General features: G+C 41.7%; 3 protein-coding genes across 6 annotated transcripts; all 3 read left to right on the forward strand.

The window, feature by feature from the left end:
• Positions 1–1,347: 1,347 nt before the first annotated feature.
• Positions 1,348–8,292, forward strand: LOC121545530 (protein-serine O-palmitoleoyltransferase porcupine). Of its 4 annotated transcripts, none has more exons than XM_041856124.1 (14): positions 1,348–1,420; positions 1,490–1,562; positions 2,573–2,734; positions 2,972–3,167; positions 3,265–3,308; positions 3,471–3,652; positions 3,923–4,053; positions 4,370–4,495; positions 6,318–6,418; positions 6,561–6,637; positions 6,843–6,906; positions 7,031–7,116; positions 7,322–7,432; positions 7,559–8,292. In XM_041856124.1, the coding sequence occupies exons 3-14, from the start codon at positions 2,602–2,604 to the stop codon at positions 7,658–7,660; spliced, it is 1,353 nt and encodes a 450-aa protein (XP_041712058.1). In that variant the 5' UTR covers positions 1,348–1,420; positions 1,490–1,562; positions 2,573–2,601; the 3' UTR covers positions 7,661–8,292. The 4 variants fall into 4 exon arrangements, with proteins under 4 accessions (XP_041712058.1, XP_041712059.1, XP_041712057.1 ...); XM_041856125.1 differs by having other exon boundaries at positions 1,357–1,420; positions 1,493–1,562; XM_041856123.1 differs by having other exon boundaries at positions 1,372–1,562.
• A 1,478-nt stretch (positions 8,293–9,770) lies between these two features.
• On the forward strand, positions 9,771–12,963 carry si:dkey-16n15.6 (organic solute transporter subunit alpha). Its single transcript, XM_041857810.1, has 7 exons — positions 9,771–10,304; positions 10,699–10,850; positions 10,956–11,029; positions 11,167–11,322; positions 11,560–11,671; positions 11,836–12,088; positions 12,243–12,963. The coding sequence occupies exons 1-7, from the start codon at positions 10,238–10,240 to the stop codon at positions 12,665–12,667; spliced, it is 1,239 nt and encodes a 412-aa protein (XP_041713744.1). The 5' UTR covers positions 9,771–10,237; the 3' UTR covers positions 12,668–12,963.
• A 2,319-nt stretch (positions 12,964–15,282) lies between these two features.
• LOC121545532 (histone-lysine N-methyltransferase SUV39H1) lies at positions 15,283–20,362 on the forward strand. The gene is made up of 6 exons (XM_041856127.1): positions 15,283–15,350; positions 16,003–16,148; positions 17,322–17,984; positions 18,241–18,387; positions 18,737–18,866; positions 19,866–20,362. The coding sequence occupies exons 1-6, from the start codon at positions 15,332–15,334 to the stop codon at positions 19,997–19,999; spliced, it is 1,239 nt and encodes a 412-aa protein (XP_041712061.1). The 5' UTR covers positions 15,283–15,331; the 3' UTR covers positions 20,000–20,362.
• Positions 20,363–25,435: the final 5,073 nt, after the last annotated feature.

A 25,435-nucleotide genomic window follows, 5' to 3' on the forward strand; every position in this document is an offset into this window, starting at 1 on the left:
TAATAAAAAAAATGTCTGCTTATCATTTTTACATACTGCATGAACAACAGGCTTAAATACATATTATTATATCAGTATATATTGAATGTATACATGTGCATCTGTGTGAATTTAAAGTATTCATGACAAGGTTTCATGTCAATGTTCTCTCTTACCGCTCACTGACAAATTTCAATCGCCGGGAAAGGGGATAGAAGGTGAAATGTGGACCTCTTCAGGGCCTGACTGTTCTCAACGCAGAACAAACAAACATGTGCAAAGCAGTGGGTCTAAAGAGCCGACCCTTAAACTCATTAAGAGTCCAATAAAAACCTTCTGCCAGCACAGCAAGCCTTGCACCATTCCCCCACCAACAAAATTATAACAACCACTACTACTGCACTGAAAAAAGAAAACTGACACAATAGGAGCCTCTTATTAGTAGAGCACTGCCCAGTCTTGGTGACATATGCTCCTAGAATAAGCAGAGCGAGAGGGAAAGAGGAAGTAGAGAGAAGAAGAGGATCGGTTTTCATTGTTTTTTAGGTTGATGGTGTACAATTGAATAGAATAGGCTATTTCATGCAAATACATCTCATAATCTGTCATGAAGGGAAAAGTGTGAGTTAAGAAAGAGTGGTTTTATTTCAATAAGGCGACATGACAAGGTATCAATAGCAGCTAAGGATGAATTATTTGAAACAAATGTAACATTTTCATTAATACACAATACACAATAATTATCCATCGCATCGACACAATAAAATCTACACATTTAAAATATATAGTTTCTGGAAAGACTGTCAGTGCTGTGGGTATGGTACGTACAGGTAAAATGTTACATACATTAGTCCGACAAAAGTGGCAGTTCAAAGCTCACGGGTTGAGCAGCCTTGTCATGAAGAATATTGCGCTGTTTTGGTTGAAATTAGGTTCAAAGGTTTGGGTGCTGATGCAAGTTGGGATATTATTCATGCCAGTGTAATTCTGTTATCAGAGCAACTGTGTTTTTCACATTTGCACTATTACAGCAGGGGGCCATGAGTTTTCTCAGTGAGCAAAATCACAAAAATGGCAGTTCACACACAATGTGTTACCATGGCAAAGCATGAAATCCAATCCCTGTTCAAAGTGTTACTTGCATTTTAAACCTCTCAACACCTACATAAGGTTTATACAACAACAGCTTGATCATTTGGAATATAGCATTTTGATTCAGTTTGCATTCAGTATGCAAACACAGAGAGAAAGAGAGAGAGCGAGAGCGAGAGTTCAGAGAATTGGATGTGGTCATATTCTTCCCAAATTGGATGTGGTCATAGTCTTCCCAAAATAAAATATACAATATTGCTGTTCTGTCATTGGTGACACACTGTCCCCTGGTGGACAATGTAGCCAGTGTAAATTATTATGAAGAGTCGAAATACGAATGTCTTTTAAGGTATGCACGAGATTTCCCATTCCAAAACATGTTTTGAAGATATGTATTCTGAAATAACTTAATTTTCAGTAGGAGACGAGTGGACGCGGATATTGGCACAGGACGAGTAGGACACGAATCAGACAAGTGAAAACTATTTCAGGTGAGCTCTGGATGGCTAGCGAGTTAGCTAGTGTTTCATTACGTCTGCTTGCTTTATTAGCTAGCCAGCAATGTTAGCTGCATGATAGCGAACAACTCATTCAAGTTTAAAGTTAGCTAGCTAAGGTTGGCGTTTCTTAAACTTTCGTCCAGACATCGAGAGTTGGCACAAATACTCTTCAAGCTAGCTAGCTATCCTTTCAATATGTTGCACTCTTGCTGCCTCTGCCTTGCACCATTGTCTCGAGCGACAGGCAAGTTTGCTATTTTTGCCAACCCCGCCTTAAACTAGCAGCCACTGCCATAACATAACAGGACAAAACCTCGTTAAAAATTACAATGTTTTAGAGGATTCTTTATTTTATTTCAACAGTTTGACCCAGCCACTTTTGTAACGGAGCTTGGACATTTACTCAAACATTTTACATTATTGACAGTGTTGGGGAAACTACTCTGAAAATATAGTTTACCAAGCTTGCTACCAATTACTTCACACTGGAAGAAGTTAGCCCATTAAACACAAAAAGTCAGATTTAGACACTCAAATTGTTTCAAGTGAGAATTAGGCAGGTCTGATGCTGAAAAAGAAATAACATTATTGCCTACTTCACCCATCTTTTCTTTTTGCAAAACAAGTAGAGTATAGTTAGCTTCACCACTATGGCAAAAAAAAGTTCACTACTGCAAACACTACCAAGATTTGAATTTAGTTCAACTACCACCAAGCTACTGCACATTCTTATTAAATTACTTGTTGAACTACATGTAGTTCACTACTCCCCAACACTGATTATTGACAACACAAAATCATGGAGTACCGGTAATACATGATTACAACCTATTGTGGGCCGTTGTACCAAGCTCATAATATATAATAAGTTATACTCAAGAAAGCCAGGGCATTAATTGAAATTACACTGACAATTGAACAGTAGGAAATCTTATACATTGTGCCTTTTAACATTTATCAGTCGCATACAGCTACATTATGTTCATGTTTCTCCACTCCAGTGAGAGCTAGGCAGAGTTGAGGCTACACCATGGAGTTCAGTAGGATAGAGTTCTTCCAGGAGCTAGGGGAGAGCTGTGTTCTCCCTACGGCCCAGCAGGGAGTGGAACAGGTCTGGCAGCTGCTGCTCCTCTGCCTGCTCTGTCGACTCCTCTGTAGGCTGGGTGAGTCCACTTGAACACTTGACCAATAACATTATAAAATGGGGATAACACAGGATGTGCCAAACTTCATGTAATTTATACTTTGCCATGACACCATCCACAGTGTGTGGGACATATGTAATGATGACAGATAAAGAACTCAGTATTACCTTACAGAGGCCTACAAAAGCACCCCAATTCCTACAAAGGCGGCCTTTGGTGGTGCCAGCCTGGTATTTAGTGTTTCCTGTCCTCCAGTAGGTCGCTCGTCGTCTGTGAAACACCTGGGCTCAGTGGCAGCGGGTCTATATGCCCTCTACCTGTTCTTTGAGCAGTCCATGGTGTGGGTGTTAATGCTCAGTATGCTCTGCTACACTGTCCTGTTCCTCAACCGCCACTCCAGCAGCCGAGGAATCTTCCTCTCTGCCACTATCCTCATCTATCTACTCATGGGGTAATGAATGAAATTAATGAACTCCATCTATAGCTAATGCTGTATCATAAACATTGTTGCTCCACTTAACTGTTTTCTTCACATTTTTTATCTCCAGAGAGCTGCATATGATTGACACAGTGACCTGGCATAAAATGAGAGGTAAATGTCCTGCACAGATGTGAATGATTGGATGGCAAGGCAGTATGAGACATATGCATGATTTTATAGATTCAGACACAGACATCCTCCTGTTGCATTGTATTCGAGACCTTAGTGAAGGAACCACTGTGCGTGCTTTGCCTATCATCCCCACTTCCCCAGGTTCTCAGATGGTGGTGGCCATGAAGGCCATTTCTCTGGCCTTTGACCTGGACAGAGGCACTGTGCTCGCTGTGCCCAACCCTCTGGAGTTCATAGGCTACATTTTCTTTGTGGGCACTGTCATCTTTGGGCCCTGGATTAGCTACTCAAGCTACAAAGAGGCCATTGAGAGCCGTAAACTGGTAAGCCACAGCTGAAGAGATGTGCTACTGTTTTGCAAAAATAATGTCTTCTCAGTCAACTTGTTGAAAGAAAGCTGAATAGATGCCTGGATAGTATCTGAATTTACATTTGACATATAGGTCTATAACATATTGGTCCAGATTTACTAAGTGTTTGCGCTGGTGCAAAGTTTACACCTCTTTTCACTGCAGTTAGATCAACATACTTTAGCTGCTTTAAGTCAAAATGCCTGCTAAAATCTGTCCTTTTTTAACTTCTCTGTCCCCCAGAGTTGGTCCTGGCTCCAGAAGTTTTCAGTCAGCTGGGTGAAATGCCAGGTGTGCTTGGTGATATCCAACTGCATCGCCCCATACCTCTTCCCTTACTTCATTCCAATCCACGGGAGCAGAGGACTGCACACGTGAGTGCACGTTTCACTGAGCAATTCCTTGGTCATTCCAATGTCATTGCTATTTTGATATGTGAATGTACAATAACTTTATTTTAGTGATTTCCATTTATTTATATTTCTCTGCTTCCAAGAGGCACATAAGCAAGTTAAGGGTTATTGTGATGAAGAACATCAAACAAAGTTTTTCAGACAATCATGTGTAGAAGCAATAGTTAACTCTTCAAGATGGCGTCAGTGCATAATGCTATTCCTAGCATTATTGCTGAATGAAGAAAGGCTATAAACAGTATCTTAGAGCTATCTTGTCTATTTTCCCTGTGTGCAGGTGGCTCCACGCGTATGAGAATGCTGTATCCTTCCACTTCAGTAACTACTTTGTGGGCCACCTTAGCGAAAGTACTACTGTGCTGGCAGGAGCAGGTTTCACTGAAGACAAGGACAATGTCAAATGGTGAGTTCAATTCATACGATCTATGGTTCAATCAGTTGTGGTACACATATTTCATATATTTGCCTTTAGGTTAAGTGTACAGTTGAAATCGGAAGTTCACATACACCTTAGCCAAATACATTTAAACTCAGTTTTTCACAATTCCTGACATTTAATCCTAGTAAAAATTCCCTGTCTTAGGTCAGTTAGGATCACCACTTTATTTTAAGAATAATAGTAGAGAGAATTATTTATTTCAGCTTTTATTTCTTTCATCACATTCCCAGTGGGTCAGAAGTTTACATACACTCAATTAGTATTTGGTAGCATTGCCTTTAAATTGTTTAACTTGGGTCAAATGTTTCAGGTAGCCTTCCACAAGCTTCCCACAATAAGTTGGGTGAATTTTGTCCCATTCCTCCTGAAAGAGCTGGTGTAACTGAGTCAGGTTTGTAGGCCTCCTTGCTCGCACACGCTTTTTCAGTTCTGCGCACACATTTTCTATAGGATTGAGGTCAGGGCTTTGTGATGGCCACTCCAATACCTTGACTTTGTTGTCCTTAAGCCATTTTGCCACAACTTTGGAAGTATGCTTGGGGTCATTGTCCATTTGGAAGACCCATTTGCGACCAAGCTTTAACTTCCTGACTGATGTCTTGAGATGTTGCTTCAGTATATCCACATAATTTTCCTTCCTCATGATGCCATCTATTTTGTGAAGTGCACCAGTCCCTCCTGCAGCAAAGCACCCCCACAGCATGATGCTGCCACCCCCGTGCTTCACGGTTGGGATGGTGTTCTTCGGCTTGCAAGCGTCCCCCTTTTTCCTCCAAACATAACGATGGTCATTATGGGCAAACAGTTCTATTTTTGTTGTCATCAGACCAGAGGACATTTCTCCAAAAAGTACGATCTTTGTCCCCATGTGCAATTGCAAACCGTAGTCTGGCTTTTTTATGGCGGTTTTGGAGCAGTGGCTTCTTCCTTGCTGAGCGGCCTTTCAGGTTATGTCGATATAGGACTTGTTTTACTGTGGATATAGATACTTTTGTACCTGTTTCCTCCAGCATCTTCACAAGGTCCTTTGCTGTTGTTCTGGGATTAATTTGCACTTTTTGCACCAAAGTACGTTCATCTCTAGGAGACAGAACGCATCTCCTTCCTGAGCGGTAGGACAGCTGCGTGGTCCCATGGTGTTTATACTTGCATACTATTGTTTGTACAGATGAACGTGGTACCTTCAGGCGTTTGGAAATTGCTCCCAAGGATGAACCAGACTTGTGGAGGTCTACAATAGTTTTTCTGAGGTATTGGCTGATTTATTTTGATTTTCTCATGATGTCAAGCAAAGAGGCACTGAGTTTGAAGGTAGGCCTTGAAATACATCCACAGGTACACCTCCAATTGACTCAAATGATGTCAATTAGCCTATCAGAAGCTTCTATAGCCATGCATCATTTTCTGGAATTTTCCAAGCTGTTTAAAGGCACAGTCAACTTAGTGTATGTAAACTTCTGACCCACTGGAATTGTGATTAAGTGAAATACTCTGTCTGTAAACAATTGCTGGGAAAATTACTTGTGTCATGCACCAAGTAGATGTCCTAACCGACTTGCCAAAACTATAGTTTGTTAACAAGACATTTGTGGAGTGGTTGAAAAACGAGTTTTAATGACTCCAACCTAAGTGTATGTAAACTTCCGACTTCAACTGTATGTTTATTATTGCAGTATTTTGATAGCATAGTAACACAGTGGCTATGTACCTATTGTAATATATGTCTAGGTAAGATAAGTGAAAATAATGTGTGTGTGTGCGCGCGCATGTGCATATGTGTTTTTAGGGATCTGAAAGTGGTTAAGCCTCTGAATGTGGAGTTGCCCAGGTCCATGGTGCTGGTGGTGACCTCCTGGAACATCCCCATGTCTCGCTGGCTCAACACATGTAAGCATCATTACACCTTCAATTTACTATAAACAGATTAGACAGAAATGTTAGAACTATGGGCAGTGTTTAACCAACAGTTTTTTTTTTTTGACATTAAAATGTCAACTGATTACTGTCTCTTTCCCCCATTTTGTTATAGATGTTTTCAAAAGTGCTTTGAAACTTGGCACATTTTCATCCATCATTGTGACTTACACAGCCAGTGCCCTGCTACATGTGAGTATGAGTCAACCAACTCAGTGAAGACATCTTACGTGATGATTCAGAAAAGGTCACTCACCATCGCACTTTAATACTGTTTTCTGCTTTAGTAAGATTTGATCTGATTTTAAAAATCTGGACTCTGGCTGAGGCCAAAGTGAAGAGTTGGTTGATCAGCTTCCTATGTTGTGAAACGAATCCACCATTTTGTTTTCTCCAGGGCCTCAGCTTCCATCTTGGGGCCGTGCTGCTGTCTCTGGGCTTCATCACCTACGTAGAACATGGTGAAGTTACCTCTCCTATCTGCTTTTCTCATTCACATGCTCACTTGTGTCATGTGAGTATTGTTTCAAAGGTTGTACTGGTTGTGCATTGACATCACCTTATTGTCTTGTCATCCTCTGTCAGTTCTGAGGAAGAGGCTGGCAGCCATCTTTAGTGCCTGTATCCTGTCCAAACAGTGTCCCAACAATTGCCATCATCAGCAGAAGAAGGTACATGCTTGTCGCATCCAGGAATGTTTACACTCATATTTGTATATCATATTTTGAAGGTGCTTTCCATAAGAGACCATATTGTTAATTGCACATTGAATGGGTCCATGTGGGGGAGTGAGCTAGCTAGTGCACATTGCGGGGAGGAGGTTTGGGATTCAGAACACATCCCCAGTGTAGTGAATGATCTGTGCCTCTCTCATAGGAGCTGTGGGTGTATGGCATCAACCTGGCCTTCAGTGCCATGGCCATCTTCCACCTGACATACCTGGGCTCCCTGTTTGACGCTGAAGTAGACAACTTGGCTGCAGAGGAGGTAAGGCCCACCAATGACCTGCTACTGCTGGCTGGGGCCAAGTTAATGGAGAACATAAGAATTAAACAGTGGTCTATATGAACGTATTACTTATACACATTTAGTCACCATTGTCCTCCTTCTCAGGGTTATGTGGCCAACCACACCATTCAGAAGTGGTCAGAGTTGAGCTGGGCCAGCCACTGGCTGGTGTTCGGCTGCTGGCTCTTCTACCGCCTCATTCAGTGATCTCATTGGACGAAGGTCTGTACTGAACAGAAGACAATAGCCTGGTCCAAAAAGAACCCTTAGCTCACAGGTGGGCCATCTTACCTAGTGAGGTCTGGTATGGGTGCAGACTTAGTGGACACGGAATAGCGAAGTGCAGGGCCAGGACGATTGTCCCACTCCATCATGACTGGAAGAATGCTGCATTGTTTACCAGGGTCTTTCTGTATTTGTTTGTTGTGGTAAACACTAACGAACCAGTCACACACGTTCTTTGCTATGATGCATCACACTGTTGAGATTGAGAACCAGAGGTAGGCTGAAGATTTATCAGTGGCTTCTGTATAGGCTACTGTTCATCTTCAGGTCTTTTGGAGTTTGATCACACACAATCATTATGAATATTTATGTTTCTGTTTATATCAGTAGCACTATAGGCCTTCTCACACTGCATTGTTCTTAGCCCCAGGGCTAAGACTGGGCCATGGGCTAGCTTATCCTGTGTTCATACAAGCATGTGTTAACCTGGGGCCTTATGTGAATTTATTATGTTAGACCATTGATGTTATATAATACATGATGTTCTCGATGGAGGTACTTTTTTTCTACTTCTGTATGTGTGTCTGTTTCTCTATTAAAGGCATGTTTTTCTAGTTCTGTGGCACTACTTAGACACTAATAAATGAAGGGTTTATTTGTTGATGAGAGGTGAAGCACACCCTAGTAGTTACATTATTTATTCAACAAGTTGAAGGATTGTACTGTATTTTGCAGCAAATTATACTATTTAGAATGGCAGATCAAAACAATGGTTACTGAACAAAAATATAAACGCAATAATTTCAATTTTTTAACAGTTCATATAAGGAAATCAGTCAGTTGAAATACAGTTGAAATACATTCATTAGGCCCTAATCTATGGATTTCACATGACTGGGAATACAGATATGCATCTGTTGGTCACAGATACCTTTAAAGAAAAAAGGTAGGGGCGTGGATCAGAAAACCAGTCAGTATCTGGTGTGACCATTTGCCTCATGCAGTGTGACACATCTCCTGCACATAGAGTTGATCAGGCTGTTGACTGTGGCCGTTGGAATGTTGTTGGAGGTGTCGTTGGAGGCGATTTATGGTAGAGAAATTAACATTAATTTCTCTGGCAACAGCTCTGGTTGACATTCCTGCAGTCAGCATGCCAATTGCGTTCTCCCTCAAAACTTGAGACATCTGTGGCATCGTGTTATGTGACAAAACTGCACATTTTAGAGTGGCCTTTTATTGTCCCCAGCACAACACTTTACATGTTGACTTCAGTGTAGTTAATCTTAACCATTTAAGAGTATTATGCTTATTACAAGCATCAACCTAATTAACATAATACAAAAATCCCCATCAAAATCTGTCAGTATTAAGGGAAAGATATCTGCATGGGATTTTTTGCATGGGCTGCATCTCAATCCACTGGATCCACCCACCTATGTCGGCCTTCCGCATCTGCGGTGGAAAGTGGCAGAGCTACAGTGCTGTTTGTCAGACCAGGAGACATCTGAAAATCGATCTTCTCACAAAAACGTCTGTAGGTTGATGGCACCTTAATTAGGGAGAACAGGCTCGTGGTAATGACGAGCGGAATCAGTGGAATGGTATCAAATGCATCAAACACATGGTTTCCTGGTGTTTGATGCCATTCCATTTGCTACGTTCCGGCCATTATTATGAGCCGTTCTCCACTGATATGACCCCATTATTGACTCACGAACACCATGGTATTTCCATTTTGCTCTACAACCCCCACAACAACAACAGGACTCGTCTGAAGGTAACCCGGTACCAGTTTAAAAAATGAATGGAAGTATGTAATGAATGGAAGTATGTAGCTAACAATTTTGTGCCAACAAAATAAAGGTGTTAAATATGTGTCCCAAAAACAAAAATATTTCCTGAGCTTTCTGATACTGTATCTCCTAGAGACACTTATTCCTTATGATTTTTTTTTACTGTCTTTTTCCATTTATGAATGTGTTATTCAAAGCATTTCTATGGGCTATAGTAGTACAGCCCAAATTAAATATTTTATCAAATAATTTAAAATAATTGTTTTGATACCTACAGGGGTCCTAAAATTCAAAATCAAATAGCTAAGTGATACATGGTATGACCATTTTAAAACAATTTGTTAGCTTATTTTCACCACCCAGCTTGTTTAGAGCCCCCTCATGATCGGTTCAGAGACAACACAAGTTGACACATTCCAAAGTGGACTTGGCTCCCCATCTGTCAGCTTACCTTTCTTACCTGTGTTTAGTCAATCATTAATCACTGCTATCGGGAAAGCATCGTTCAGACAACAGGACGCAATCTCAACACGGAACTGACAAGACACTCGCCAAGTGACCGTCCTCGGAGAATAGAAAAACAAAGTCTCGTCCTTTATTACATCAGTCTTTCTATACCAGGTCAGTTGGTTCAAATGTAATTGTCCCTCCTTAAATTTGACGGATATCTGGTTTTACAGAAGGCCTACTCTAGATTCTGTCCTATTCACAATACGTCTAGGGTTTGTGGTGTTTGTTAGTGGGAACTGTGCTCTCTGAGAGGATGAGGAGAGGAGGTAACTGCAGCTGGTTAGGAGCAGAGATCCCACTGTCCTGGGAGTTCTTCAGTGGTAAGACCAGCATTTATGCATTCACATGAACTGTATGGCAGATGTTATTGACTGGCCAGAGATGACTTTTTTTGTACAGTCATTGGATCTGACACATCAGGTTCTGTGTGGTAGATGTCCGTGCTTGCCAAAAACTGCACAATGCTTTTTCAATGCTTTGTCTATGTGCAATATTGGTGTTTGCCGTCTTCGATTCTGAGTGATGCTAACTGAGCCATTCGCTGCTACGCCAACCCTGCTAATGTGTTGGGGCATTTCCACCTGAGACTTACCTCACACCAGTGTGTCACCAGTGTTTCTGTTAATGTAATCTCTAGTGTTGTTTTCTGGGAACTGTATGTGTTGGATAGGATGTGTCCCACCACAAGTCCTTGTGTTGTGCGCTTGTCCTCAGTGATCAAGGATGAGCTATGGCTGTTTCTCATTCCTGCCGGGTTCGCTGTGATCATGCTGGCCCTGTTCCTAGAAGAGGTGGGCTTCTTCCTGCGTCACGTGCCCTACTCCAGACGCCGGTGCCTCTACCTGTGGATACTGGGCATGTACCCGGTAAAGGGACCTCTCCTTTTTGCCATACATTTAAATTGTTTTCGGATAGGTATTTGTACTTTTTGTCATTGTTGCTACTAACTTCACTCATTCTCTTTTGGTCAGGTCTTTGGCTTAACCTCAATCATTGCGCTGTACGTTCCTCGCTCCTCCTCACTGTGTAACTTCATAGCTTCTCTGTAAGTATCGAGTACAACCTCTTGACCATCACTTTGTTTGTGTACTAACTTAAACATGGAAACATTATTCACATCATTCTGGGCTAAAACTTCCATCAGTAAAACTTATCTCTCCATTTGTCATTCTCTCTCTGAAGGTACCACTCCATCACTCTGCTAAAGTTTATGGGGCTCATCACAGACTTCTTTGGGGGAAAGGCCCGCATGCTGGAGATCTTAGCTGGAGAGCAGGTGTCTCCGGATCCGTTCCCATGTTGCTGCTGCTGCTGCCTCCCTATGATAGCCATCAACAGGTACTTTATAACTGGGTGTCCTCCTCAGTGTGCACATCCATATCGTGATAATGATAGATTCATAAGATATTGCCGCATCGCGAGAATGATAGATAAACAATATATTGCTGTAATGACTCCATATCGCAATACTGATAAATGCACAACATATCGCCATAATCGCCTGTGTCGCGATAATGATAAATACACTATATATTGCCGTAATCACCCTGCCCCACTACCTCTCTCCCTCCATAGGACCAACCTGGGATGGATGATGGCTGCTGTGCTACAACTGTCTGTGGTCAGAACCATCCTGTTCTTTGTCACTCTGGTCCTCTGGACAGATGAGCAGTATGACTATGGAGATGTGAGTGGCACTCATATATCGCAAGACATATTTGCATTGTAACCTATTTATTTTTGTCCTAAATTTAACCAAATGAGTCCCTGGTTAATAAGTCAATTACTTAATTATACAAGTAGATGCTACTATTAGCAATTTTCTTACCATATCCATGCCATTTTTCACAGATGGATTCTGCCAATCCCAATATGTACATGAATGCCATCATAGGCGTGTCTACCTTCTTGTCCTTCTATGGCCACCTGCTGTTTTACAAGGCCACCAAAAAGGCCTTGCCTGGCTATGGGCTGAGGGCCAAGTTTGTCTGTATCATTGTAGTGTTGGTGCTGTGTGGCCTTCAGAGTGGAATCCTGGAGACCATGGGGGCCCTGGAGGTGGTGCCCTGCACCCCTCCCTTCTCTGTTCTCATGCGTTCCCAGCGTAAGTGCATTGTGATGGAAGTCCTCCCCCATACATCTCCCTCCCAATATCATCTCCATGTCAATATTGTAACAGTGGAGATAAATGTTGATTATGAAATTATCAATGTGACATTGGTGGTAACCTCTTATCTTTTATTATCTTCCTGTCTCAGTAATTTACCACTACTCTGTGATTGTGGAGATGTTCTGCATATGCCTCTTTGCCCGCCACACTTTCCGTAAAGTGGAGCCTAGTCTAGAGGAGGGCTTTGGGCTGGAGGAGAGGCCCCCCAGAGGCATGCTGGTGGAGAAGGCGGTTCAGACTGAAGACGTGGTGCCACTCAGGGAGAACCCCTGGCCTGGCTGGGGCGGCACCGGAGTCTCCAATCCCGACTGTAATAGTGACAGCAGTGAGGACAGCCTCTGTAAGATCGAACACGCCGCTTTGGATCGCTTCCCTTTCCCTCTTCAACCCAGACGTCAAGAGACGGTGAGGCCAGAGAACGTAACTGATGAAAGTGGCATTTTGGAGATGCCCAAACTGACTGTCAACGCTGACATCAACGTTGTGGAGACTAGGGATGTTACTGTTGTATGACAATATGGAATGGACTGTCCTGGATTCTCCTGACGGGAAGACAACATAGGGGTCACCTCCAGAAAATGGAAGAAACACACCACACCGCTTGAGGTACTACCTTAACCAGTTTGTTCCTTTTTGCGTAAATTGTCTGAGACCCTGGATCTATCCATTCTATCTATCCCTTAGCTGAATGAAGATGGTAGCTACCGGTGTGATAGGCTATAATTTATTCCTACCCATAGTGTTTTCCTAATTTTTAAACTCTGTACATTTTGTTTTGCTATGTTATCTCAAAAAGCCAATAAACTCCTTTTTTAAAAGCCTATTGCACAAATATTGCAGATGTATTAATCGGTCTCTGCGTCTCTCATGCCGTCTCTCAAAACATACAATAAACCTTTGAAGTTTGATATTTCATGTAATGTTCAATTCAAAGTAAACACTAATATAATCTGTTATCATAAGTGCCCCATGGGGTAGATGATATTGGCTCCCTATGAGCTTCTCACTCCACATACATAGTACGCCTCTGGCCTAGCCTTCCCTCTGAAGTGCCTTGATACCAAAGATACACTATATATACAAAAGTATGTGGACATAGCCATGCAATCTCCATAGACAAACATTGGCAGTAGAATGGCCATACTGAAGAGCTCAGTGACTTTCAACGTGACACCATCATAGGATGTCACCTTTCCAACAAGTCAGTTTGTCAAATTTCTGCCCTGCTAGAGCTGCCCCGGTCAACTGTAAGTGCTGTTATTGTGAAGTGGAAACGTCTAGGAGCAACAACGGCACAGCAGCGAAGTGGTAGGCCACACAAGCTCACAGAACTGGACCGGCAAGTGCTGAAGCGCGTATCGCGTAAAAATCGTCTGTCCTCACTACCGAGTTCCAAACTGCCTCTGGAAGCAACGTCAGCACAACAACTGTTTGTCGGGAGCTTCATGAAATGGGTTTCCATGGCCGAGCAGCTGCACACAAGCCTAAGATCCCCATGTGCAATGCCAAGCGTCGGCTGGAGTGGTGTAAAGCTTGCCGCCATTGGACTCTGGAGCAGTGGAAACGTGTTCTCTGGAGTGATGAATCACGCTTCACCATATGGCAGTCCAATGGATGAATCTGGGTTTGGCGGATGCCAGGAGAACGCTACCTGCCCCAATGCATAGTGCCAACTGTAAAGTTTGGTGGATGAGGAATAATGGTCAGGGGCTGTTTTTCATGGTTCGGGCTAGGCCCCTTAGTTCCAGTGAAGGGAAATCTTAACGCTACAGCATACAATGACATTCTAGACGATTCTGTGCTTCCAATTTTGTGGCAACAGTTTGGGGAAGGCCCTTTCCTGTTTCAGCATGACAATGCCCCCATGCACAAAGTGAGGTCCATACAGAAATGGTTTGTCGAGATCGGTGTGGAAGAACTTGACTGGCCTGCACAGAGCCCTGACCTCAACCCCATCGAACACCTTTGGGATGAATTGGAACGCCAACTGTGAGCCAGGCCTAATCGCCCAACATCAGTGCCCGACCTCACGAATGCTCTTGTGGCTGAATGGAAGCAAGTCCCCGCAGCAATGTTCCAACATCTAGTGGAAAGCCTTCCCAGAAGAGTGGAGGCTGTTATAGCAGCAAAGGGGGGACCAACTCCATATTAATGCCCATGATTTTGGAATGAGATGGTTGATGTGCAGCTGTCCACATACTTTTGGCCATGTAGTGTAGGTCTCATATTGTAAACTATAATGTAAAACAAATATGAAGTAGTTTACGCTGGCTACTGTAACCAGTGGTGGAAAAAGTACTAAATTCTCATACTTGAGTAAAAGTAAATTTGCCTTAATAGAAAATGATTCAAGTAAAAGTGAAAGTCACCCAGTAAAATACTACTTGAGTAAAAGTCTAAAAGTATTTGGTTTTAAATATACTTAAGTATCAAAAGTAAATGTAGTTGCTAAAATATACTTAAGTATCAAATGTAAAAGTACGAATAATTAAAGATTCCTTATATTAAGCAAACCAGACGGCACAATTTTCTTGTTTTTTTTATTTACGGATAGCCAGGGTCACACTCCAACACTCAGACATAATTTAAAAACAAAGCATTTGTGTTTAGTGAGTCCGCCAGATCAGAGGCAGTAGGGATGACCAGGGATGTTCTCTTGATAAGTGTGCGAATTGGACAATTTTATGTCCTGCTAAGCATTCAAAATGTAAGGAGTACATTGGGGTGTCAGGGAAAATGTATGGAGTAAAAAGTACATCATTTTCTTTAGGAATGTAGTGAAGTAAAAGTTGTCAAAAATATAAATAGTAAAGTAAAGATACCCCAAAAAACTACTTAAGTAGTACTTTACACTGACTGTAACTCCCCCAGGCATGTAGTAAGAGCCACGTTTTGAAACAATGTGTCTACTGTGCCCTCTAGTGATACACATTATTCCAATGGTTTAATTAATAAATAAGGATATACATTAATTTTTCCCCCAATATTATCTGAACATTAGAGTGAGAATATGCTTATTATTCTGTTTCCATACCTTGCAACAGTCGCAAAGGGTTTTCTGCTCCAATAGAAATACCGCTAGAATATGCTCCATCCAATCAACAGCATGGAACAGCTGCTTCCTCGAAAGTCTTTCCCCCAATCGAAGGATTGTTCAATTTTGGCGGTGCGGAAAACATGGCGGAAGATTTGAACGGTAAGGAGGGTGGGAAGTTAATACGTGTATATTTGTTGTGTTTTTAGGTTATTGAGGCTGTTTGAACTTATAAAATGTTACGCTTAATTCCGCGACCTTTAATTCACGCTTGTCATGGAATATTTAGCCATGTTAAAGCAAGAGCAATGACGTTGAGTAGGCAGTTCTATCTGCGCACTTCGATTGTGTGGTCTTTTAAAAAAGAAATTGTATCGGCTAACGGTAACGTTTTAAAATCTAAAAGAATGCATACGGATATGGAATAGCTAGTAACTATACTAGCCAAATAACTAATTGTAAACTGCGTGGCACTATAAAGCGTCAATCGAGGAAAATCGGCGCGGTTTTCAGACAGCCCTAGGTACTTGCAAACAACAGAGAACTTCATAACGCGCCAAAACACAGACCTCGTTGAGTAGCTAGCTAGCTAGCTAGCTAGAATTGTCTGACAGTGGCTGCAAGCGTTTCACAGAACCCGTTAGAATTAGTAAAAATGTAGCCTGCACAATTCCAAATTAGAACAAATAAGAATATGTTCAAGCTGAATATTTAATTATGTCTCGTTTATTTGTTGCCTTTTAAACCTAACGTAGTTGGCAGCTATTAACTAACTAGCTAGCTAAACATGGTGGCTACAATTACAACATTGCAGGTTGCAGCATATCCTGCAAGCTGTCTTTGGACGATCTGCAGGCTGTCTGCCGCCAGGAAAGGCTCCACTGTAAAGAACTACAGGTGAACAAGCATAACATCGATGACTATGAGGTTGAGTACCTCTGTGACTACAAGAAGTCTAAGGTGAGTGAATGAAGTCGCAATGGTACTATGAAGGCTGGGACAAGTCCTCCGTAGAGTTATCTCAAGCATTGCAACTATCAGTTGGTGTGGTTCCTTTAACTTTTGGTTTCATATGGACACTGAGATATGAGATGAGAGATTTGTCAGCAGTTACAGCTAGAGGTGTGTGACCAACTGTTTGCTACTTGGGGGAAGCGGTCAGTGCAAAAGCACTTAGAAATGCAATTTGAACCCCCGTCTGGTGGGAATATATTTAACATACATACAGTGAGATCCAAATGATTTGGAATTTTTTTGTTTTGTTTTGGCTCTGTACTGTCTCCAGCACTTTGGATTAGAAAAGAGTGCACACTGTCACTGTCAGCTTTAATTTGAGGGTATTTTGATCCATATCGGGTGACCCATTTTCAAATTACAGCACTTTTTGTACATAGTCCCCCCATTTTAGAAAACCAAAAGTGTTTGGACAAATTCACTTGTGTATTAAAGTAGTCAAAAGTTTAGTATTTGGGCCCATATTCTTAGCATGCAATGACTACAACAAGCTTGTGACTCGACAAACTTGTAGGATGCATGTGCAGTTTGTTTTGATTTCAGATTATTTTGTGCCCAATAGAAATGAATGGTAAATATTGTAGTGCCATTTTGGAGTCACTTTTATTGTAAATAAGAATAGAATATGTTTCTGAACACTTCCACATTCATGTGGATGCTACCATGATTACGGATAATCCTGAATGAATTGTGAATAATGAGTGAGAAAGTTGGAGCCACGAAGGTCATACCCCCAATACATGCTAACCTCTCACAATTACCAATAACAGGAGAGGTTAGCATTTTGGGGGGTATGATATTTATCCCTATAACTTTCTCACTCATCATTATTAACGATTCATTCATTAATGTAGAAGTGTTTTGAAACACATAGTATTCTTATTTACAATAAAAGTGGCTCCAAAATGACACAATACATTATTTACCATTCATTTCTATTAAAGCTGACAGTCCGCACTTTTAACCTCATAGTCATTGTATCTTTTCAAATCCAAAGTGCTGCAGTACAGAGCCAAAACAACAAAAGTGTCACTGTCTAAATACTTTTGGACCTCACTGTAAAATGTACCATGTTCAATATAATTATTTTGTGGCATGTGTCCTCTTGTCATCTGTCAGGAGCAAGAGTTGTACCTTGTCAAATGGAAGGGATACCCTGAGTCGGCCAACACCTGGGAGCCCCGCAAAAATCTCAAGTGCAAGAAGCTGATGACGCAGTTCCACGAGGACATGGAGCGTGAAATGAGGCGGCAAAAGAGACGGACCACCTGCCCCAAGCGGCTGGACAAGGACGTGGCCTGGATCCTGGTGCAGAAAGCCAAACTCCGCCAGAGGCTCCAGCGCTGGGAGGCCGACCTGAACAAGACGCGCAACCACCCAGGCCGCATCTTTGTCCTGAACGAGGTGGACTTGGATGGCCCGCCCAGGGACTTCACTTACATCAACACCTACAAGGTGGGCGAGGGCATCGTGCTCAATGAGATGGCCGTTGGCTGTGAGTGTAAGGACTGTTTCAGTGATCCGGTCGGAGGCTGCTGCCCCGGGGCCTCCCTTCACCGCCTGGCCTACACTGACAAGGGCCAGGTGCGAGTGCGGGCCGGGGAGCCCATCTACGAGTGTAACACCCGCTGCAGCTGCGGGCCTGACTGCCCCAACCGAGTGGTCCAGAAGGGCATTCCATTCGACCTGTGCATCTTCAAGACTGAGAATGGCCGAGGCTGGGGCGTGCGCGCACTACAGCACATCAAAAAGAACACCTTTGTCATGGAGTACGTTGGAGAGGTAAGTAGTATAAAGTATTTGCCAATACTTTAGGTTAAATGTATTGGCCCATCATGTCAACTACATTTACCAGGATGAGCTATTCTGTCATGAAAATGTTTACATTGGATTAGAGTAATGGACAAAGAACATTAGACAAATGTTGTATGTGTCTGCGTCAGCGTTTCTAGCCTTACTTTAACAAATACTAGCGCTGTGCTTCTATTCCGGGTGTTTGTGAACAGTTTCTGAAGTGGTGTGTGCGTCTGTCTGTCAGATCATCACATCGGATGAGGCGGAGAAGAGAGGACACCTGTACGACCGGCAGGGCGCCACCTACCTGTTTGACCTGGACTATGTGGAGGACGTTTATACGGTGGATGCCGCTCACCATGGCAACATCTCCCACTTTGTCAACCATAGTGTGAGTGGCACATTATCATATATGTTCACCTTTCAAAAACAAGAGGCATACCTTTCGGTAGTAGTATATTTTGGTATTCTAGGTGCAAGTGAAAGCAGTCGCATCGTAGACACCGCAGAATGGAAGCGGTTCAACCCAAGGATGTTATAGTATTGCACTGTAATATGCTTCCTCAAACAGAACATGAAGTGCACCAAATGTGTTCTCAATTGTATGGAAATCTGAATAGAATAGTGTTTATGAATGTATTATAAGTAGTAGGCTATTCTGAAATCTACCATGAATTGCTGTAGATGTGATTTGACCTTAAAGTATTGACCTTTTAAGTTGTGTCGTCTCTGTTTTGCAGTGCAACCCCAACCTGCAAGTATACAACGTGTTTATAGACAACCTGGATGAGAGGCTCCCGAGGATAGCTTTATTTTCAACACGCCCCATCAGGGCAGGAGAAGAGCTCACTTTTGACTATAAGATGCAAGGTAAGTGTGAAGTCTCACTGCCTAACATGTAGGTCTGTGACGATACTAGTATCGAGATATTTTTTCCATGGCAAAAATTAAAACACTAAGCAGACCAATTGCTTTGGTCCTTTAAAAACCTGCTGTATGTAAAATATAGTATGCTATATCTTGGAAACTAAGTAAATATAACTCTGGATGACCAACATGTTTGTTTCCAACATTAGAGCTGTTTTCCTAAAGAAGGTAACTGCTTCGTGTTTTGTTTACTTGCCACGATACTAATGAGTATTGCAATTCTGGTATTGTCCCGGCTCTACTAGCATGACCACAACATGACAGTTTAAAGGTAGATAATACAGCTACTGTTACTAATATCAACTGAAAGCAACAAGTCACTTGATTTTCCAACAGTTGATCACCATGTGGGTGTTTCTTTTGAGTAACAAGCCCACAGTATGATAGGTAGTGAATTTATCAACACCCAATACAACCTCGGCTGGAAGCTATCGTGAGCCTCTATTGGTAATCGTGCCGCAATATCGCTGGAGTTCAGCTTTCTCAAATTTCTTGCATCGCTCTCATCGCTTTGCACATTTCACCTGGCTCATTGAAAATGAATGGGCTCTGTCATTTTGTCATCACCCATCACTGCTAGTGGGCATTGCAGGTAACTTGCTTGCTACATTGACTAACTATATAGGTGGGAGTGGGCACCAAATGTGTCATTACCTACACTCAGTCCTTTCAGGGCTAGGTAGGCACGTGCAATTGGGAAAACCCAACTGTTTTTTTGTACTACAGTAACACATTGAAATTGTATAACTCAATGGAATCAATGAGCACTGGACATTTCAACATTAAACTTCGTTTAGCTTTTCACTTTTGCTTGGGCAAAACAGTTTTCATATTTGGCTTGTTAAACAGTTTGACAATTATGTGGTGCAGGTGAGCCAACCATAACGCATATCTCAGATGTGTTGTCTTGGCTGAATTTGACTCTTGACATTGTCATTGCAGTTGATCCAGTCGATGCGGAGAGCACAAGGATGGACTCAAATTTCAGTTTAGTGGGACTCCCAAGCTCTCCCAAAAAGCGGATTCGGGTGGAGTGCAGGTGTGGATCTGACACATGTCGAAAGTATCTCTTCTGATATGGATTGTAAACGGAACATCAAAGCTTGAACAGACACTGTGTACTATTTCGGGGAATTATGAAAATTGTACGGCTTTACATGTATTTTTATTTGTCTTTTTTTAAATGTTCATTTAACTTTTAAGCCACATTGGTGCATGGGTGATATCAAAACTGATATGGTGCATTTTTGCAACTTTTTTTGCAACTTCATTTTAAATGTCCCCAAACGTATCTAGTGTGTTGGGAAGCCATTTTAGTGAAACAATGGCCAATATGACCTAAATGAACCAGCTTAAACATACATCTTTCTTATCTCATTCTCGTTGGCACCAAAAGTAAAAAAAAAAAAGTGTTGATAGGGGACAGAATGCGGTCGGACCATCATATAATAGGCATATACATTACTCTTACTGAATTTCCACGTGGGCGAGGATATTGGAAATTTAATCAACATACATCTTCCACAAATCTGGACTTTTGAATTTCTTCAGAGCTTACATATCTGTAGTACACAGTTGTCAGTCTGTACATTTTCTCAATGTTTGAGAATTCAAAATCTCAACCTATAAATTCAGTGGAACATAGAATCATTGCAAATTCTATATTGCCCAGTCATTTTCACTAGCAGTTCATCCTGTCTCAAGTTCATTGAGCTTCAAGCCTCATTGGTGGAAAGAAATGTCATTGCAAGGTGTAAAAGGTGTACTTTTACACGGATCTGCTTTCAATGGCTGTAGAGAAAATGATTAAGTGCAATTCTTCCCCACTTCTTGCAGATGGTGCTGTATGTTGTCCTGAAACAATGTTTATGAATTTTGTGTACCTCCAAACTGTCCCAGTGCTTTTTGTTTTTGAATCGACCTACTTTTTCTTAAATGTGAATGATTCCCCTCTGACACTCACATTTTGTTGTCCTTCAATTGGTTCTTTGTGAGCTGCAGTATAATTTCACGGCAAGCAACACCATGAAACAGTTCTCCATGGTTTAACCTATTTTTGTGTGAAGCAGATGAGAAATGTCCTTTGTGTAGAAGTTAATATTATTGTTCATGTAGCTATGTGATGGCCAAACAAAACTGTTCTCCTTTTTTTCCCCTTAGTCATTTATATTTAAAGAATGTTTTTTAAAAATTCACATTCATTTTTATCAATGCAAATCTTTTTAAGGTTTACAACCAGCAAAAAAACATTGTAAATAAAAGTTTAAATCTGATTTATTCTTCTTGAAAATATTTTTTAAATTATGCATCACTTAAAAAATTTAATGTAAATGGACCTGATACCAAATTTACAGTTTACAAATAATGTTTATTTATTTATTCTTTGTTTTTGTTATTATATATTTTAGTCATTTAGCAGACGCTCTTATCCAGAGCGACTTACAGGAGCAATTAGGGTTAAGTGCCTTGCTCAAGGGCACATGATTTTTCACCTAGTCGGCTCGGGGATTAGAACCAGCGACCTTTCGGTTACTGGCACAATGCTCTTAACCACTAAGCTACCTGCCGCCCATTTGAGTACAACCTCTACACCACTAGATGGTGCAACTGCATTCCTATTACTTCACATCAAATCCCCCAATAAAATGCTGCTTCTGTAGCTACACTGAGTGTACAAAACATTAGGAACAACTTCCTAATATTGAGTTACACCCCCCATTTGCCCTCAGAACAGCCTCAATTCGTCAGGGCATATGTCCCTAACCATATATTGGTACATACTACTCTTTTATTTTATAGAGTCAAGTTTTTAAATGAATGTAGATATTTTAGGTTTTTAAACTCAACATCAAGCAATGGTGATCTCACTGTAAATGTTTTTATTTTTTACATATCTAAAGACCAGTAGCATGGCTTCTATACTGGTGATACCCAACAACTAAAAATGTACACTTTTCTTTTATAGTTGTCCTGACATTAAGTATTTGCAATAGCTCAAACTGCAAAAATATGACATGTCTCTGGGTAGACATTCATTTTGTTCTAGCAACATTTAGACAGCAATACCTGTATTATCTTCCATCCCAGTCTTTCAGTAAAGAGTCCTATGTATGTCACACACACGGCACAACATACTCCTCCCTCTCTGTCCTTGTCCCCTCCATTGCCTGTTCTCACCTCCCACTCTAAATGAAATCACCAGGCCACAGCTCCCTCCGCTCAAGGAAATGTACTGGAGCTCTTTTTAGTCATGGCTGCATAGGCAGTAACTGGCATTGGTGAGCACAGCACAGGGCCTTTTCCCTTCCACTCTCACCGTCAATGCAATGGCACCAATACACACCATTTTCTATTGACAGGTTAAGGGTCAGGAGGCTGCTCCCTGTTAGCTATCATGGACTATCATACTATCTCAGTGCTCTGAATCCTCTGGTCAGGCAGTTGGCACTGGTTAGCATTAACTTTACTTAGGAGGGCAGATGACGTCTGCAATAGCACCAGAGCCCAGGGTAGCAGGGGACCCATGGGGGGCTGCGCTAGGCTAGGTGTCTGCTGGGTGAGGGGACATGACTGGGACCCTTATTGATTTGGCTGGATTTATGGAGGATCAGAGATGCTAAGCACAGGCAAAGACACACGAGGCTAAGGAAATGAAGCATAAACCAAAGCACCCAGATTGCCCCAGTCTGGAACGGCCATGTGTGAGAACAGGGATTTGATTATTTGAATGGACTGACGAGAGTTGTTTTTAGGTTGCTCATCAACAATGACAATGTATGAGGATATATGACACACATTATCTATCTTTTTTATACTTTGGATATACAGTGAGGGGAAAAAAGTATTTGATCCCCTGCTGATTTTGTACGTTTACCCACTGACAAAGACATGATCAGTCTATAATTTTAATGGTAGGTTTATTTGAACAGTGAGAGACAGAATAACACAAAAAAAATCCAGAAAAACGCATGTCAAAAAAGTTATGAATTGATTTGCATTTTAATGAGGGAAATAAGTATTTGACCCCCTCTCAATCAGAAAGATTTCTTTCTCCCAGGTGTCTTTTATACAGGTAACGAGCTGAGATTAGGAGCACACTCTTAAAGGGAGTGCTCCTAATCTCAGTTTGTTACCTGTATAAAAGACACCTGTCCACAGAAGCCATCAATCAATCAGATTCCAAACTCTCCACCATGGCCAAGACCAAAGAGCTCTCCAAGGATGTCAGGGACAAGATTGTAGACCTACACAAGGCTGGAATGGGCTACAAGACCATCGCCAAGCAGCTTGGTGAGAAGGTGACAACAGTTGGTGCGATTATTCGCAAATGGAAGAAACACAAATGACTGTCAATCTCCCTCGGCCTGGGGCTCCATGCAAGATCTCACCTCGTGGAATTGCAATGATCATGAGAAAGAACTACACGGGAGGATCTTGTCAATGATCTCAAGGCAGCTGGGACCATAGTCACCAAGAAAACAATTGGTAACACACTATGCCGTGAAGGACTGAAATCCCGCAGCCCCCGCAAAGTCCCCCTGCTCAAGAAAGCACATATACAGGCCCGTCTGAAGTTTGCCAATGAACATCTGAATGATTCAGAGGAGAACTGGGTGAAAGTGTTGTGGTCAGATCAGACCAAAATCGAGCTCTTTGCCATCAACTCAACTCGCCGTGTTTGGAGGAGGAGGAATACTGCCTATGACCCCAAGAACACCATCCCCACCGTCAAACATGGAGGTGGAAACATTATCGGTGTTTTTCTGCTAAGGGGACAGGACAACTTCACCGCATCAAAGGGACGATGGACGTGGCCATGTACCGTCAAATCTTGGGTGAGAACCTCCTTCCCTCAGCCAGGGCATTGAAAATGGGTCGTGGATACAGTGAGGGAAAAAAGTATTTGATCCCCTGCTGATTTTGTACGTTTGCCCACTGACAAAGACATGATCAGTCTATAATTTTAATGGTAGGTTTATTTGAACAGAATAACAACAACAAAAATCCAGAAAAACGCATGTCAAAAATGTTATAAATTGATTTGCATTTTAATGAGGGAAATAAGTATTTGACCCCTCTGCAAAACATGACTTAGTCCTTGGTGGCAAAACCCTTGTTGGCAATCACAGAGGTCAGATGTTTCTTGTAGTTGGCCACCAGGTTTGCACACATCTCAGGAGGGATTTTGTTCCACTCCTCTTTGCAGATCTTCTCCAAGTCATTAAGGTTTCGAGGCTGACGTTTGGCAACTCGAACCTTCAGCTCCCTCCACAGATTTTCTATGGGATTAAGGTCTGGAGACTGGCTAGGCCACTCCAGGACATTAATGTGCTTCTTCTTGAGCCGCTCCTTTGTTGCCTTGGCCGTGTGTTTTGGGTCATTGTCATGCTGGAATACCCATCCACGACCCATTTTCAATGCCCTGGCTGAGGGAAGGAGGTTCTCACCCAAGAAGTGACGGTACATGGCCCCGTCCATCGTCCTTTTGATGCGGTGAAGTTGTCCTGTCTCCTTAGCAGAAAAACACCCCCAAAGCATAATGTTTTCACCTCTATGTTTGACGTTGGGGATGGTGTTCTTGGGGTCATAGGCAGCATTCCTCCTCCTCCTGACCTCATACTTTTGGGGCGGGGTTATGTCCTCTTTCTGTTGCGTGGGCTTAAAACCATTATGAGTGCAATACACAAAATAAATGTTAGCAATAATACCCAAGGTGAGGAGCAACATACTCTAGCTGAGAATGTGATATGACCGGAATCAACATTAAAATGAATGTGACGTTTGTCTTGACGACTGGTTGTAAATTTGGGTGTCTTGTGTTTAAATTCACGGCATGGAATAAAATGTTTACTTGCTCCTAACTTTTACATCTTGTGTCCATATCTGCACATAAGGAATGTGTTACATTTAGTCATTGCAATCTGTCAATAGTTTCAAAGGAAATTTATTTTTCATTACAAAAACCAACAACAAAAATCATAAATGGCCAGAGACATGCTTAACAGCTCAACCATTTTCTTTTTAAATAATACAGAAAATAAATGTAAACCACACCCTCTGACTTGCTGCTTCCATGATATTTAGGGGTTTAAATACATTTACATAGGTATCCTTCAAACCTCCTCTGGTATTTTATGTTTGATATTCAACTGCAGATTGTTGTGTGAGCTTTGACATTTTGGGGGTACAGCTTAAAGGTAAAGTAAAAAAAGTGTTTAAGTTCTGAGATTCAGGATTTGTTCCACTATTCAGAGACTGATTATCCTTATGATTCTGTATTTTCATAGATTTCATGTATAATAACACTGTGGTTGCACATACAGTACCAGTCAAAAGTTTGGACACACCTACTAATTCCAGGGTTTTTCTTTATTTCTTACTATTTTCTACATTGTAGAATAATAGTGAAGACATCGGAACTATGAAATAACACACATGGAATCATGTAGTAGCCCAAAAAGTCAGAAACAAATCAAAATATATTTTATATTTGAGATTCTTCAAAGTAGCCA

This window comes from Coregonus clupeaformis, chromosome 30 (genome assembly GCF_020615455.1).
Source record: "Coregonus clupeaformis isolate EN_2021a chromosome 30, ASM2061545v1, whole genome shotgun sequence".
In the NCBI taxonomy this organism is placed as follows: Eukaryota; Metazoa; Chordata; class Actinopteri; order Salmoniformes; family Salmonidae; genus Coregonus; species Coregonus clupeaformis.

Excerpts from the sequence above, each read along its gene's own strand:
- LOC121545530 (XM_041856124.1), top strand. The coding sequence starts at position 2,602 with ATGGAGTTCAGTAGGATAGAGTTCTTCCAGGAGCTAGGGGAGAGCTGT. Across the intron at positions 6,638-6,842 it reads CAGCCAGTGCCCTGCTACAT|GGCCTCAGCTTCCATCTTGG; the intron begins GTGAGTATGAGT and ends TGTTTTCTCCAG. Across the intron at positions 6,907-7,030 it reads CATCACCTACGTAGAACATG|TTCTGAGGAAGAGGCTGGCA; the intron begins GTGAAGTTACCT and ends ATCCTCTGTCAG.
- si:dkey-16n15.6 (XM_041857810.1), top strand. The coding sequence starts at position 10,238 with ATGAGGAGAGGAGGTAACTGCAGCTGGTTAGGAGCAGAGATCCCACTG. Across the intron at positions 10,305-10,698 it reads GTCCTGGGAGTTCTTCAGTG|TGATCAAGGATGAGCTATGG; the intron begins GTAAGACCAGCA and ends GCTTGTCCTCAG. Across the intron at positions 11,030-11,166 it reads TGTAACTTCATAGCTTCTCT|GTACCACTCCATCACTCTGC; the intron begins GTAAGTATCGAG and ends CTCTCTCTGAAG.
- LOC121545532 (XM_041856127.1), top strand. Across the intron at positions 16,149-17,321 it reads GTGACTACAAGAAGTCTAAG|GAGCAAGAGTTGTACCTTGT; the intron begins GTGAGTGAATGA and ends GTCATCTGTCAG. Across the intron at positions 17,985-18,240 it reads TCATGGAGTACGTTGGAGAG|ATCATCACATCGGATGAGGC; the intron begins GTAAGTAGTATA and ends TCTGTCTGTCAG.